Source organism: Cyprinodon tularosa, unplaced genomic scaffold, assembly GCF_016077235.1.
Source record: "Cyprinodon tularosa strain WSP-4 unplaced genomic scaffold, ASM1607723v1 ctg178, whole genome shotgun sequence".
In the NCBI taxonomy this organism is placed as follows: domain Eukaryota; kingdom Metazoa; phylum Chordata; class Actinopteri; order Cyprinodontiformes; family Cyprinodontidae; genus Cyprinodon; species Cyprinodon tularosa.
In genome coordinates, this window is record NW_024038597.1 from 784,594 (window position 1) to 800,546 (window position 15,953).

The 15,953-nt window shown below is 41.3% G+C and overlaps 1 protein-coding gene across 1 annotated transcript in view; it reads right to left on the reverse strand.

Annotated features, from left to right (window-relative positions):
- Positions 1 to 15,953, reverse strand: part of tacr1a (tachykinin receptor 1a) — a 140,835-nt gene that overhangs the window by 72,028 nt on the left and 52,854 nt on the right. The window contains exon 2 of the mRNA XM_038281981.1: positions 9,852 to 10,046. Within this exon, the coding sequence (XP_038137909.1) occupies positions 9,852 to 10,046 (195 nt within the window). The remainder of the gene's footprint in view (positions 1 to 9,851; positions 10,047 to 15,953) is intronic.

Sequence of the window (15,953 nt, forward strand, 5' to 3'; positions counted from 1 at the left end):
TCTACTGGGCTCTGGAGCTAGGGAAACTGGCCCTCTACTGGGCTCTGGAGCTAGGGAAACTGGCCCTCTACTGGGCTCTGGAGCTAGGGAAACTGGCCCTCTAATGGGCTCTGGAGCTAGGGAAACTGGCCCTCTAATGGGCTCTGGAGCTAGGGAAACTGGCCCTCTAATGGGCTCTGGAGCTAGGGAAACTGGCCCTCTAATGGGCTCTGGAGCTAGGGAAACTGGCCCTCTAATGGGCTCTGGAGCTAGGGAAACTGGCCCTCTAATGGGCTCTGGAGCTAGGGAAACTGGCCCTCTAATGGGCTCTGGAGCTAGGGAAACTGGCCCTCTAATGGGCTCTGGAGCTAGGGAAACTGGCCCTCTAATGGGCTCTGGAGCTAGGGAAACTGGCCCTCTAATGGGCTCTGGAGCTAGGGAAACTGGCCCTCTAATGGGCTCTGGAGCTAGGGAAACTGGCCCTCTAATGGGCTCTGGAGCTAGGGAAACTGGCCCTCTACTGGGCACTGGAGCTAGGGAATCTGGCCCTCTACTGGGCACTGGAGCTAGGGAATCTGGCCCTCTACTGGGCACTGGAGCTAGGGAATCTGGCCCTCTACTGGGCACTGGAGCTGATGGAGGTGGCAGGGAAAGGAAAAGATCTTCCCTCTCCCCATAAAAGAAGGTCCATAATTGAGACTCCTCAATATGGGGAGCACTGACTGTAGGGGGTGTAATAATGAGTTTCTTTAAGGATGGGGCTAGCTGTTGGTCATGGAGGTGACGACTGAGATTTAGGGAGAAACTGACCTGGTTATGAGGGGAGCTAAGACTGGCAGCTGGCTGACCCATGGGAGTGGAGGCGTCAGGCTGACCCGCCGGAAAGGGAGTGGAGGCGTGAGGCTGACCCGCCGGTGAAGGAGTGGTGGCGTCAGGCTGACCCGCCGGAGAAGGAGTGGTGGCGTCAGGCTGACCCGCCGGAGAAGGAGTGGTGGCGTCAGGCTGACCCGCCGGAGAGGGAGTGGTGGCGTCAGGCTGACCCGCCGGAGAGGGAGTGGTGGCGTCAGGCTGACCCGCCGGAGAGGGAGTGGAGGCGTCAGGCTGACCCGCCGGAGAGGGAGTGGAGGCGTCAGGCTGACCCGCCGGAGAGGGAGTGGATTTCTTCCCCCGGCGGCGCTTACGCCTGGAGGAGGCAGACGGCATGGGGGGACCAACAGCTGGTGAAGGTGGTGGAACTGGACCGGAGGCGATTGACTGCAGGGTAGGGAGGAGATGAAGAGATGGTTTGGGTGGTGGAGGTCTGCTGAGGAGCTGGGCGCTGGCTGCTTGGTAGTTCCACTACAACTCTTCAAACAGTTCAGATAATACTGGGGGAGAAATGAGTGTGGAGTTTGAGAGGAGAATCTGTTTAAGTTGGCTAGTTGCACTCACCCTCTTCCAAGGAGGTGTAAGGTTGGATATTGAGTCCAGAGTATTGCCTAGATTGAGGAAAAAGTCCCTTAGGGTGTCCAGACTGGGCTCTGCTGGGTCCATTGTGGTTGGTTCCTAATGTCAGGATTTGGTTGAGGTTTGGAGGACCCAAATGCAGAGGCAGACAGGCTGAGGAGATTTCTGGGTAGTTTAATGGGGTAAAACAGCAACAAAGGCAGGAATGCAAAAATCCAACTAATAATCAAGCAAACCAGAACAGTGGAGACATCTGGGGAAAACCAAACACGAGGAGCCAGGGAGAGACGAGGAACGTGGACAACAGCATGGGAGGACAGCAAAGACAAGGAACCAACAAAGAGTGAGAGCAGAGGGAGAGCATATATAGGAGAGAGAGACAAAGGGAGGGCTAACGAGCAGACAAGGAACAGGTGTGAGAGGAGACAACGAGGGAGCCAAGGGGAAAGGAACATACACACACAAGAGGGCAAAAGGGGACAACAGAAAAACATGAGAACTAATATAAATCTAGAAATACAACAAAACTGGAATTAAACCAATAAATCTAGAAAACAAGGAGCAAAGTAAAGAACAGCAGAACCAAGACCATGACATTAGAACACTGGAGTGATAGTTGCTGGAAACGGGCCTCTATACACCTATGTAGATATTGCACCAAAAACCAGACATTTGCAGCTAGAATAGTCATTTACCAAATTAGCAATGTATAGAGTGTATTTCTTTAAGGTTAATACTAGCCTAAAGTTATCTTCATTGAAAAGTACAGTGCTTTTCCTTCACAAATAAGGAACATCCAGCCAAGCGGTCCCCAATCATACACACAATTTTTGGTCATGTCCCAAAGTTCAAAACTTTTGGGATGAGGTGTACAGGGCTATGAACCAGATCTTCACGGAGGTTATACCAAGGGATGTTATTGTTGCATTACTTGGTACCGGAGAGTTTGCAAGGGCGGGTCAAACTTATCTGTTGAATGTTCTTTTTACAGAAGCCCTGAAATGCATTACAATCAGGTGGATGCAGTTGGAGCCTCCTTCCTATGACTTATGGGTACAAAAAGTAAGGGAATTGTATAAAATGGAAAAGATAACCTACTCATTAAGACTTCAAAAAAACAATTTTAGCCTGTGCTGGGGCTAGCAGAAGCTATGTTGATGTAAATAAGCCCAAAAAGTTTGTCTCTTGGCATATGGTGTTTAGCTATTCCGCCCAAAGCGTATCCTTATTTTAGGTTTGCAGGATGATGAGCCTATAAATGTGAGGCTGAAATCATAAGATATCGAGCTAAGATGTTCATTTTATGGAAAACTGTATATTGTCAACTTTTGTGTTATGTACCATTGGTGTATGGCTGTACAATTGCTCTGTAAAAGTAAAGTATAAGTTATTAAAAAAAAAAAGGAACATTTCAATGTGAATCAAAGGGACAGCAGAGGTAAGGTAAGAAGGCGCTATGGAGCTCAGACAGCAACAGAGCAAGACATTGAACATAGAGGGCTCTACTTACCCAAAACACTCCATCTGCCTACTTGGCGAGAACCCTGCCACATTTTTTTTTCTGTGAGATGGTACCCAACTCTTATAAAAAAAAGGTATTAATTATGTTATTTATTGATGGATGTATTTTGTTAGAGAAATAACATAATGATCACTCTTCGTTCGCTGTGTCTTTGACCTTCTATCTCTGTGATAAGCACAATAATTGGCCCTGTGGAGCCTGGAATGAGCTGCTTTCAGAATAGCTGTCTGGCATTAAATCGATAAGGAATTGAATGTCATAGTAGGAGGTATGCGTACTTGTTAGGAGGACGCTGCAACTCTGCATCATTTCTGCTTCAGCCAGAGGAACAGTCTGACCAAAGAGGGGCTAAACACCTGAACTCCACACATGGGAGGAGAAAAGGAGTGTCAGAGGGCTCAGAAAATAAGACCCAGAATGCAGGCGAGACAGTGATATATTCAAAAGATCATATATTGAAGTAGCGTGCGGCTGCTCGTCTGCTGCAAAGGCCTCAATGGAAACTCTGCAGGAGTATTGGCTCAGGTCAGTGACTTCAAAAATCAAGTGATGGATAATAATGAGCATGAAAGCCACCAACCTGGCCAAGTCCAGTCTGTGCCCAGAAGAAGGAGTGTTGTCCAGAGAAGAAGAACTTTGTTGCTTTTTACAGAGCCGGTGTTCTGTCAGACCAGTATACCCATAGTAAATGCACCTGCGCAAGACGTTATGTTTGCATTTATCCCTTTAATTTTGTATGAAAAATAGACTTTAAACTAACTCAACTTTAGTGTATATATATATTTAGTAGGGGTGTAAATAATAATCGTTTTGTATCGATGCATCGATCCAAAAGCCGACGATCCGATGCATCGACACGTCCGCAAGAGAATCGATTCATGTTTTTTTTCCTCCGGTCTATTTTTATCCATTTGCTCCTGGGCGTAATTCTCCTCCCGTGCTGCGGTGGCGCTAAACCTATTTTGCCCTCCTACCTCGCTTCCTGGTTATACTCTTACAGCAGTGTGTTGCAGTGAGCTTGATGCAGACATTTTTAAATTATGCTCAGTATTGAAGCGTGGTCTGTGCTACACGCTGTGGGTCTAGATACGGCCGAGGCGGCGAGGAAGTGGGGGCGAGTTTAGTCCGACGACGAAGGGACATGAGGGCAAAAAGAGCGGAGATTCAGCTGGAAAAAGGGTCCCAGCGTTCTCGCGCACCTCGCTCTTCTAGCGGGTCAAACTTCACGAGTTGTTTTCCGCAATTTCGGTCATAAAAACAAAACAAGCCGGCCTCCTGTCTGGTGCACTGTTTGCGGTCAGCTACAATCTGGGAGAGGAGCAGCGGAGCGTCTCTCAAGGGGGCGGTGACGTCGACACACTGGAGCCTTCTTCTTCTTCTTTTTTTAATGGCGGTTGGCAAACAACCTATAGGTGCATTACCGCCACCTTCCAGAATGGAGTATGGACCAGACAAACTATTATATTCTCCCTAAAATACCCGTTCTTCTTAGAAAATTAAAAATACTCCCAAAAACTACATCCCCAGATTACCTTTGAAACAATTCCCTTATATGTAGTTTATTTTTATTCCTGTCTAACTCTCTAAGCAACATCTCTCTTTCCTGAATATATTTATTACATTCTAAAAAAATATGTTGGACAGTTTCTCTGGAGCTGAGGTATTGCATTGAACTCATTACACTGATATTGTGCAGTATTTTTGCAGTATTTTTTGATGCAACTTTTCTACTTCTGTTATTTGCTAAAGAAAATGCATAATGATATTACAGCTTTCATTGATTTATTTCAAACTTGAAACTTTGTTTAGCCTGTAAGGTGTAAAAAAAATAATAATAAAAAATAAATAAATAACCGATTAATCGATTAATCGAATCGAATCGTGGTGTATTCTTGAGTATCGAAAATAATCGAATCGTTGGGTCAGGAAATCGATACTGAATCGAATCGCCATGATGGGTGTGATTTACACCCCTAATATTTATACTATATATATATATATATATATTGTAAATCCTCTAATATTGGCCTGTATTCCATTAGCGGCCGGGTCTCTAATAATAGCCGCTTTCACTGTCAGCGGAGGTAAATAATGGCCGAACTCATATACAGGCCGGGGCTATAAATAGAACCAACGATGTTTCTGGGCAGTCCTCAACAACTTCTGATAGTAACATACAAGTACCACAGGGGGGCAATGTTTGCTAACGAATCCAAGCCATTAGCATGGGAAATCCCATCTTTACACAGAGATCGTAGTGGCCTTACACAATCATTCCGATCTGAAAGACACATGTGATTACCGGTAGGAGTATAAATCACACCCATCATGGAGATTCGAGTCAGTATCGATTTCCTGACCCAACTATTGGTTTATTTCTATACTCAAGAATACATCATCTTTTTCCTCCACCACGTCTGTCTTGCATACCTCTTCTTTCACCTCCGCTATCTCCGCCATGTATGTCTTGCCTACTGTTTACGCAACTGTGTGTGCATGCGGAAAGAGGGTAGTGGCTAAAGGGAGCGAGGTAGGAGGGCAAAATAGGTTTAGCGTCACCACAGCATGGGAGTCAGAATTAATTAGCAAGTTGATAGAAATAGACCGGAGAAAAAAAAAACATGAATCGATACTCTCGCAGACGTGTCGATGTATCGGATCGTCGGCTGTTGGATTGATGCATCGATACAAAGCGATTATTATAATTTACCGGAAGGTCTGGTGGTAACCAGGCAGCGTTAAAAGGACAGAATTTCTTTGGCCTTCATTGTTCTGAATTTCCCTTGAAATATATGATACAGGTAGCCTGCTTCCACTTAGCCTGCCTTAAATAAAAATTTGCTGTGACAGTTTCCATTAAAACGTTGTTTCGCAAGTCAGTTTGGCCAAGATTCAATTCTGTTTTTTTTTTGTTTTTTTATATTGCCGTGCAGAAATATTGCAGCTTCCGGGTAGATGTCTGAATAATGTTCTGTATACCGTTATGATAACTGTACTTTTTCAATAAATGAACCTAGTATTTTAACTAGGGATGCACGATATAATCGGCCCCCTATCGGTTACTACTTCATCTTCTTCCTCAAAAACTTATTTTTTACAGACTTAAAAACTTCTAAAGACGAGGGGAAAAAAATTTATACATTAAAATATCCCAATATCTTCATATGCTGATATACCGTAAATTCTCTAATATAGGCCCGGGCCTTTATTTCACTCAAGTGCATCGCGGTCCAGGCCTTTATTGGATACAGGCCAGTATTAGAGACAGGCCTCTATTGCTATTTGAGCAAAACAGACTACCAGTGGAATGAATAAAAATGAGATTTTGTGTCTATTTGAACCTATAAAACACTAGGTTCATTTATTGAAAAAGTACAGTTACCATGTCTCGCTTGGTTTGAAGTAAAAAAAAAAAATAAAAATCCTCCAATTCTGTTTAATTCTCCTCCTCAGTTTCCTCCTCCTCTTCATCTCTCCCTTTATTCTCCTCATCACTCGCGCTGCTCCTCCTGTTCTGCTGCGTGTCTGTTCTCTTCCTCGCGCAGACGGGCAGCAGCAGGGCTTGTCGTCCAGCTGCGCAGGGCTGTGGTACTTGTATGTTACTTACTACCACAAGTATAATGTTGAGGTATGCCCAGAAAAAACGTTTATAGCCCCGGCCTGTATTAGAGACCGGCCATTATTTACCTCCTCTGACAGCGAGACCGGCCATTATTAGAGACCCGGCCGCTATTGGAATACAGGCCAATATTAGAGAATTTACGGTATTACCATTTAAAAACACCATATCAATCTCTTTTACTAATGAAATATTGCTATATGTCATCGTTATGCTACGAAATCCCCCGAAAATTCACGAAATTTTGCCATATTTTTATATGTTGATATATTGACGCGGTATCGATCTATTTTACTAACAAAATCTCACAAGAATTTGCAAAATATCACGAGAGTTTGTAACAGAACGATGAAATTTCACCAGATTTTGAAAGCGTTTTTAAAAATCTATTTGAAATCAGCATATGAAAATATATTTGAGTATATTATTTTTCAAAGTGTCAGAAATGGATAACAAAACTGCTATTTTCAATGACTACTTATTTTGTCCAGCTTTAACATCGGAATCGATATCGGTTATCGGCTACATGAGTTTTAAAATATCGGTATATCGGATATCGGCCAAAATCCCAATATCGTGCATCCCTAATTTTAACCTAGTTTTTATTCATTCCACTGGTAGTCTGTTTTGATCAAATACAAATAAAGACCTGCCTCTAATTCTGGCCTCTTTTCAATAATAGCCTGGACCAAGATGTACCTGAGTGAAATAAAGGCCTGGTCCTATATTAGAGGATTTACGGTATATATATATATATATATATATATATATATATATATATATATATATATATATATATATTAGTGCTGTCAAAATTATAGCGTTATTATCGCGTTAACGCGAGGCCATTTTAACGGCGATAATTTTTTTAACGTGAGATTAACGCTATGTGGTTTTATGGTACAATTTTCCAAGTACATCCCGCTGCAGCCTGCGAGAAGGCGGGGCTATTTTCCCCCAGTCTATGCATTTCTCATAGGCTTCGAAAGCGGAGCTCCTCAAGGGAAAAAGACGCTCATACACTGGGTAGCGCTAGTGCCTTTTCTTTAAGCCCCACCACCAACAAACAAGTTGAGTGTCTGGTAACTAGTAGCAACCTGAAATACGCTGAGAAAACAGATTACTGAGGTGAAATGGAATCTGCTACGGCACTCTTGCCGTCTGTGTACGCAACAGGTCGGTATCGCGCGTGTGTGTGTGTGTGTGGGTGTGTGTGTGTGTGTGTGGGTGGGTGTGTGTGTGTGTGTGTGTGTGGGTGTGTGTGTGTGTGTGTGGGTGTGTGTGTGTGTGTGTGGGTGGGTGTGTGTGTGTGTGGGTGGGTGGGTGTGTGTGTGTGTGTGTGTGGGTGGGTGGGTGTGTGTGTTCTCATTTTTGTTAAGAGGCTGAAAAGTAACTTTCTAGAGCATAGACTCCATCTAGTGATGTCGGTCTATTGATTTTGATGTATTGATTGAAAATTGTTCATTATTATCTTGGTTAATTAACATCTAATGTTAACTGTACTGCATTTTATAGCAGTAGGGTAAAATGCTTGTCTTTGTTCAAAAGACTGTATTAACTGTAAAGACTGTCTTTTACATCAGCCTGTTTTCAGGGCCTTTTTTTTGGCTACATATTTGTTATTTTTTGCTACATGCCTCCCCATCTTCTTGCCATATGTTTCTATGGCATAAATCAGTGTCTGTGACCTGTTTTCATTTTAAAAAAAGAACATTGGCACAAACCTAGCCTGTATGTATTTTTTGTATGTCATCGAGAGTATTTAAATGATTTTCAATCAGAAAAAAAATTTGCGATTAAAATGCGATTAATCGCGAGTTAACTCAGGCATTGATGCGATTAATCGAAAAAAAATTAATCGATTGACAGCACTAATATATATATATATATATATATATATATATATATATATATATATATATATATATATATATATATATATATATATATATATATATATATATATATATATATATATATATATATATATATATATATATATGTCACAGACAGAAGCGGGGCTGCCGTACACTGGCGCCACCGGGCCTCTGACCACCATCAGTAGACAATGCAGGTGAAGTGTCTTGCCCAAGGATACAACGACACTGAAAGCCGGAGCCGGGGCTTGTACCGTCAATCCTTCGATTTCAGCGCTCCTACTCATACACCCAACGCCACTGTCGCCTCACTTTGACACCTAAAATGCACCGGTATAATTACTGCTTTAAATGGGTCGCTCTGTCAGCTAAAGGCATATTTTAGTCTCTAAACTCCTGTTAATGATTAATCATTTCATTTATCCAGTCTTTATAAGTGATAATAGCTCAGAATGGCAGAAGATCTGAATTTAACCAATAAACAGCAAACAGGAAAGAAGGTGGAAATGAGCTGAAATATTCATAAGAGGTGACAGTTTGACCCTGCATGACTTTGAGTCAGAAAAAAACAAAACATGCTTGAGGTGTTAGAGTAGAACTCTGGTTAGTTAGTATTCCAAGCAGCCCTCTGGCACTTTTATCTAAATCTGTTGTGACTCAAAGCGGCAGATTAAAGGAAGTAAGGCCTGTATTTTGTTTCTCAAAGGGGTAATTAAACCGACTTTTTCTCTTATATTCAATTAAGGAAAATTGCAAAGGTGAATATTGGCTTTTAGGGAACCAGGAATCAATAGCGCCGTTATCAAAAGCCTTTTGTTTGTGCAAAACAGCTGATGTAAGCCATGACAAATTCCTGCTGAGCTTTTTATATGAAATTATATTTTATTGGAAAACTGTCAAAACTGAACATCTTCAAGCCTTAGAATTTTAGAAATATTGCTAAAATTACATCAATCAAAAGCGAGGCAAAATGAAACTGACAACCCAGCGATTAGCATTAAAAGATGAGTCTTACTGTAGATTTACTCTCATTCAAACACAGCTCGTTTTTCCTCTTATTAACCATTTAATTCACAAATGTCTGCCTTTCTGTCTCTTGGGTTCCTGCCTTTTTTTTGCTCTGTAAAGAACTTCTTTAAACCATTCAGGAAATGTTGAGCATCTTCAAAGCTGCAGAAGCAGAATTATAATGAAATACTAATAAATGCTGCAGCTTCAGTCAGTTTCTTCTCTTCCAGTTTAGGGAAAAACATAAAACAGCTGGGAGATGCCTCCGTTTATCAACCACAAAGCACAACCTTTCAGACTTTTTCTCCTGAATACAAATATCCCCCCAACCCAGATGCCAAAAGAAAAAGTTATTAACACTCACTGACTAGTTGAAAAGCTCCAACACAGAGAAACTCACAGCTTTTTGAAGTCAAACGTGGTATTCTCAGGCCACGCGATGTAGCACACCACCCGGTCAGGCATCTGGTAGGTGGTAGAATAGTAGTACTGAGGAAAGGCCAGGAGTAGAGCCAGAACCCAGATCACAGCCACCACCACCTTGGTCTCTGTGGACGACATACGCTGCTGCAGGGGGTGAATAATGGCCATGTACCTGTGGAAGCAAAAACAATGGCTTTAGCACAACACCATCACTGATTTACAGTTTTCATCTGAAAGCTACGAGGTTAATTAATTTAGATAAAAGACTTATTTGGTGTTTTTACAAGCTGCAGCAACAAAACATCAACATGATGCATTTAATATAAATAAACACATTATATTCCTTAAAGAATAATTGACTCCTTTACTTCCTTCTTCTTCCTTCTTTCTTTATTCTCACATTCTGTGGTATCTGTTAAGCCTGCATACAAGGGTACGATTTTTTGCCGATTCTCCAGTAATGCGAGAATTTTTCGATTGCGCCAACTTTCAGCCTGATGTTGTATCATGTAGTGTACAGGAGGTTAGGAGGGGATATCAGCCTAACAACCACCTCCTCATCAGGAATCGTAAGGTCGGGAGACAATTAAACATGTTTGATTTTCAGTCGGCCGTCGTAAGGTGGTCGTGGGCAAATGTCTCAGTACGCAACCAAGGATTCTTCTTCTTCTTCCTCTCAGATGAAAGCAGAATCATGGCGGGGGTGCAATGAGTGAAAAGGAGTTCTTTCTGTAAAATTGACAGACTGTAGTAGCCACGTTTGCTCAGCCATGTCTGTCCAAATACGTCGTCTCCTTTTCTTTTTAGGGCTTCAGCACAAAATTGCACAAATTGCCAAGGCAGGGCGTTTCACCCTAGTGAGCTTTATGTTCCTCTTCTACTCGTTTGGCTTCCATATAGACAAATATTCCTGTTTTTCAGTGTTTAGTCCTATTTCTTTCCAAGACTTAGCGATGAGCTCAGATTTGACTGTCACTTAAGCCTTTTTCCTACTGAAAATACCAGGTAAACCATTGCTTTTCAAACATGGGTCAATCTGCCAAAAATCTGCATTTGGCTCCTTTCCCATTGGCTAAAACAGCTGGTCTAACCCCACCCTGGCAGCTGCTTGGCCTCCACGGTTTCACATATGGTTACACCATCATGCTGTGTTAGTGTTGATGATGTTACCAGTGTGACAGTAATCAGGAAAGTAAACAATGGAGAGCAACATGTCAGAAAGCCAGGGCGTAGTCAGTGTGCTCTATTATCTGCCTGAATCCCTCTCACCAGAGCTACCCCATGAATATAAACAGAGTTGTTTCTGCTTTTTAGATCAGAAGTGACTGGCACGCTGTGTTGATGTCCGCACGTTGCGTTCAATGGTATCACGTAAATTAGCTAGTTAACCCGGCTGTGGTGATCCCACAGCATGGCAATCAGAGTCAAAGCGATTTAACGTGGGTCGCTTGGCGAGTCGTTTGACCCGGGTAAACACCAGTCAGTGAGCTGTTCCCACTGCCGCTAAAAGCACATTGTTCCCGGGTTTAAACAATTTTTCCGGCCAGTGGGAAAGGGATATAACTGGATGTTTGCTCTTTCATCCCTTTAACATGAGAACAGTCTGAGAGCTCGTCTGCTTAACTGTTTCTTTCCCAGCCAGAGTCGTGTGGAGCTAATTTACCGTTAGCTTTTATAATATAGTGCTTCTGAGTTCTTTTTCTCTGTTTCTGTCTTCTTGAACCTCAGTCAGCCTTTGCAGATGGCCGCTCACAATGAACCTGGTTCTGCTGGAGGTTTCCCACTGTTCATAGGGAGGTTTTGTCTCTACTGTCGCTACATGCATGCTCAGTGTGAGGGATTGCTAGAGAGTCAACAATATATCGCAAACGGGTGTAAACTGTCTTTACCTGCTCATCCAGGATGAGAGAATCCTGCAAAGGCAATGACTCGATGCAATCAGCTTATTATACTTAGATAGAAACATCTGGACCTTTAATCTGACCAAATGATCTGACTGAAATCTCTCTGCAGTGTTGTGGAATGGCGATATAGAAATAAACAATGTTGAATTGAATTGGACTTGTTAGATTTTGTTTGAATTTTATTTAATTTTTCTGTTTCAGAATAACCTTTAATTCTGTGTTGCTCCGTGGCATTAAATCCCAATAAAATTCACTAATGTGATGAAATGTGAAATATACTAGGCGGCTACAGAATGACCTGATTCCATTTGTGCACTCACAGTTCAGGCTTTACCTTCCAGTCATGAAACCCAACGTGGACTCACTAAGCGGACATAGAAAATGTTCAAAGGTCTGAAAATTACAACCCAATTCAAAGCAAAACAATCTTTCCTGAGAGTGAAGTATTCCTCTGGCTCATTCACCCGGGATGCAACCTTTACTCAATATAAGACACTGTTATCTACACAAACACCATGTGCCTCAAGGACTGACATGAAACATCTGTTTCATACAGGAAGGAGTACAGGAGTACAGTCTGTAAGCAGAAACATTTAGATATTTAATTCTTCATGGGGATAAAAACTTGCTCAGAGTACCTTACAAAAAAAAAAAACATATCAATGAAACTTTTCAGAATTTTGTCTCCTGACAACCACATTTTAGTGCTTTTATGAGATGGAGGTACGTAATACGGAAACAAATGAGGATTAAAGGATCAACAGATTATTAAAAATGAAGCCTCTGCCTCTCAAACCCACTGATGGTTGCCCTGTCTTAAACTTCATCCATCCATCAGAAAATTATCCACACACCATGAAGCTACCGCCAACACGCTGCATCTGAGAGGTGTGTTCAGGGTACGAGTCTTTTTTCCCCCAAAATTGCTTTAGATGTTTGTTGATTCCCTTGTTTATGGCAAAGTGCAAACAATTAGTTTTCTATCCGATGAACGATGAAATTATAACAAACTGTTCAATAAATGATAAGCTTTTTAATTCAGAGTAATTTTCATGTGAATGTGTTTTACTGGAGGCATCCATGTTTGTCAAAGAACACTACTGCCACCTACTGGTTTGTGACGTCACGGTGCGGTATCGGCTGTTGATCAAGTCCCAGTGCTGTATCTGGTGTTTGTCACAACGCGCTATTATCCAAGTCATCTTGAAAACATTCTTCTTCCAAATGTTGGCTACATATTACGGGTTTTTTCTCTGGCCAGAAGTTCGATGGCAAATCCTCCCTCTTCAAGTTGGCGATCCAACGACCAACCCGTCCGTGGAGGATCAGGAATCAGAAAGGTGGAATAACTCTTTTTTTTCTCTTTTACCCGATGTATTCCAGCATCCAGCTGCCATGCACGTGGGCATTGTCAGTTTCACTATAGCTCTGGTGAATTTCAATGGTGAAGTCCTCTGGAAATCTTCAATTATTGTTGTTGATTGCAGATGTGTCTAGTAGTTCCCATTGATTTAGCTTGTAAAGCGGGGAGAATGGCGCTAGGCTTACCGCACCGTGACGTCACTGCTGGAAGATGGCAGGAGGGAGGGGCTACTATATTTGGGCAAAAATGGCCGCTCCCAGACTGAGTGATCAAAACAAATTTTTTTTTTTTTAACTGATTAACACTAAATTCATTAAATCACCGCAAACGTATTCATTTTAGGTATAAATAATGATCCATTGATTATTCCTTCCTGACTAATCTTCTCCTTTATAGTAAGGTTAAGAATCAAACAAATAAAGGTTTTTGATTTCTGATTAAGCAAATTACTTTTACCAAAAACATTTTTATGGATCTATTTGTGTTGCTTTTTGAACTGGTTTAAACATAATCCAGTTGCTCTCAATTAGTTTAAAATCTAATTTGACCGCATTCCAAATAAACCTAGTTAGATAAAATCAATGCCACACTGTGATAAAATTGCATCCTTTTACTGATTATTGTTTTCAACTACTTGTTTCTTAATGTACATAGCAGCTTTTTAAATTTGAGTTTCACTGATTTAGTCAAGAGTTTTTTTTTTTATATGTTTGACTTCAAGTTAAATGGTTTTTGTAACTAAACTCGAATGTCTTGAACTGTTGTGTTACGGTGTTTTTATTCAGGACTCCTGTCTGTGTGTTTGTATTCTGTGTTTGTCTCCATTCCTCCACCAGGAGGCGCCTGGTTCTGGTCCGCCTCCTCACACACCTGCGGATGGTTTCCTCGTTAACGGAGCGTTCTTAAGCTGCTGACTGCCACTACCTCGACGCCAGAGTGTTTGCCAGTATAGGGTACTCTAGCCAAGTTTTGCTGAGTCAAACTGAGTTCTTGTCAACCTGAGTTTTAACATTGTTTTTGTCTTTGCCTCTTGGCAGGAAGTCATCCTGCAAACTGGATTTTTCGGACCTTCTCTCCCTGGAAGGATCAACTGAGCTTCAAACTGAGCTGGGGTTACAAACAGGAGGTTTGGATCCACTTTCCCCAAGAGATCATTTGAGCTTCACACTGAGAAAGGGATTCATCTCCACTACGACCCGTTCAAGTACCGCAGGAAATCTGAGTGGCAGTCAGCTTCTCCGTTCACCTACAAAAAAACGCATTCTGGGTAAACCCTGTTCCACCTTCCACCGAATCAGACAAACACTGGAACTACAGCATACAGACTGGAGTCAAAGATTCAACAACTTCTCTGGATCTGGTTCTCTGAGTCAGCAACCAGATCCTCTTCTCCAAGTTCACGAGTCAAATTTCCCACAGAGCCTGAACTAATCGCTGTGTCTTCCCCTCACTTTACAGTTCCGGATGAGCAGAGTTCAGTGCAACACTTCTCTCTGCATTATCTCTTCAATAAAACCTGTCAAACCTTTTCTCCTGGTCTCCCTGTTTGGTCTTCAGCATTTGGGTCTGATTATTAGTAAAATCATGACACCATATATGTGCAGAGTTATCTGTTTGACCATGATTTCAGCTGAACAATATATGACGGTCTGAATATTTTATCTATAAAAACATATTTTCGTGAGAAGTAGGGCTGCAACAAACGATTATTTTGCAAATCGATTTATCTGTTAATTATTTTATTGAACAATCGATTAAACATCGATTAACCTTAAACTAAAACCACTTTAGGAATTCTGATTAGAGCATATTGAGAGATGAAAAATATTTTTTTATCTGCAAAATGTTTATACATTTTTTTTTTTACTATTTGGTATAATTCCTGCTCTAAGTGAGTCGCTCTTTCAGCTAAAAGCATGTTTTACAGTCTCTACACTCCAGCTAACGATTAATCGATTATTAAATTAGATAAATCACGATTAATCCGATTAAGTCAGCCCTAGTGAGAACCCTTTCCACTCTAACACATAAGTTGTAACAGAAGCAGCTGTTATATGACTGTATTTCTGAATGTGTTTCATATTAGTTAGAAATATTCCCCTGATGCAAAGTTTATGTGGAAGAATTAATATGAAGGAGCAATCTTCCTGACCCCCAGGAAGATTGCTTGTTTCAGTAAAAATAAAATCTGTTTTCAATTCTAAAATCAAATTTTCAATTTCAATCTTTGTTAAGGATCAAACACCCTCCTGCTTGGAGCGTTGCCAACATCAGAGCTGATTTTTGTTCCTAAAACCCACAAATTCGTATGTGGCTTAATGAGTAACTCTGGAGAAATCTTTTCCCAGAGCAGCAGAGGAACAATTTCCCATTCTCACAGCCATGCCTTTAATCAGACACACATTGGGGTGCATGAATAACTTATAACTGACCTGCTTCATCATTAACAGTGAACTTCACTGAACATTAGGAATAACACCCTGTTGCTTTCAGGAGACTGATTTATTTTTTTCTGTATTATTAAAGCATAAAAACTAGAATAATGAACACATAATCAAAACTCTTCAGCTAACATTGTATTGTGTTTTATAACATAAGATAAGAAACGCTTTACTGACCTCCCAGTTGAGAAATTGTAAGATCGGCTCAATAGTCAAAAGAGGGTAATATTGATTGAAAAAAAGTATGTTGATAAAATACTATTAATATTTGGGGACCATAACTACAAAACCAAATATTATTGGAATATTGCATAATTAATGAGGGATACATTTTCTTTCTGGATTAATTTAACCAAAGTTGGTTAGTAAAT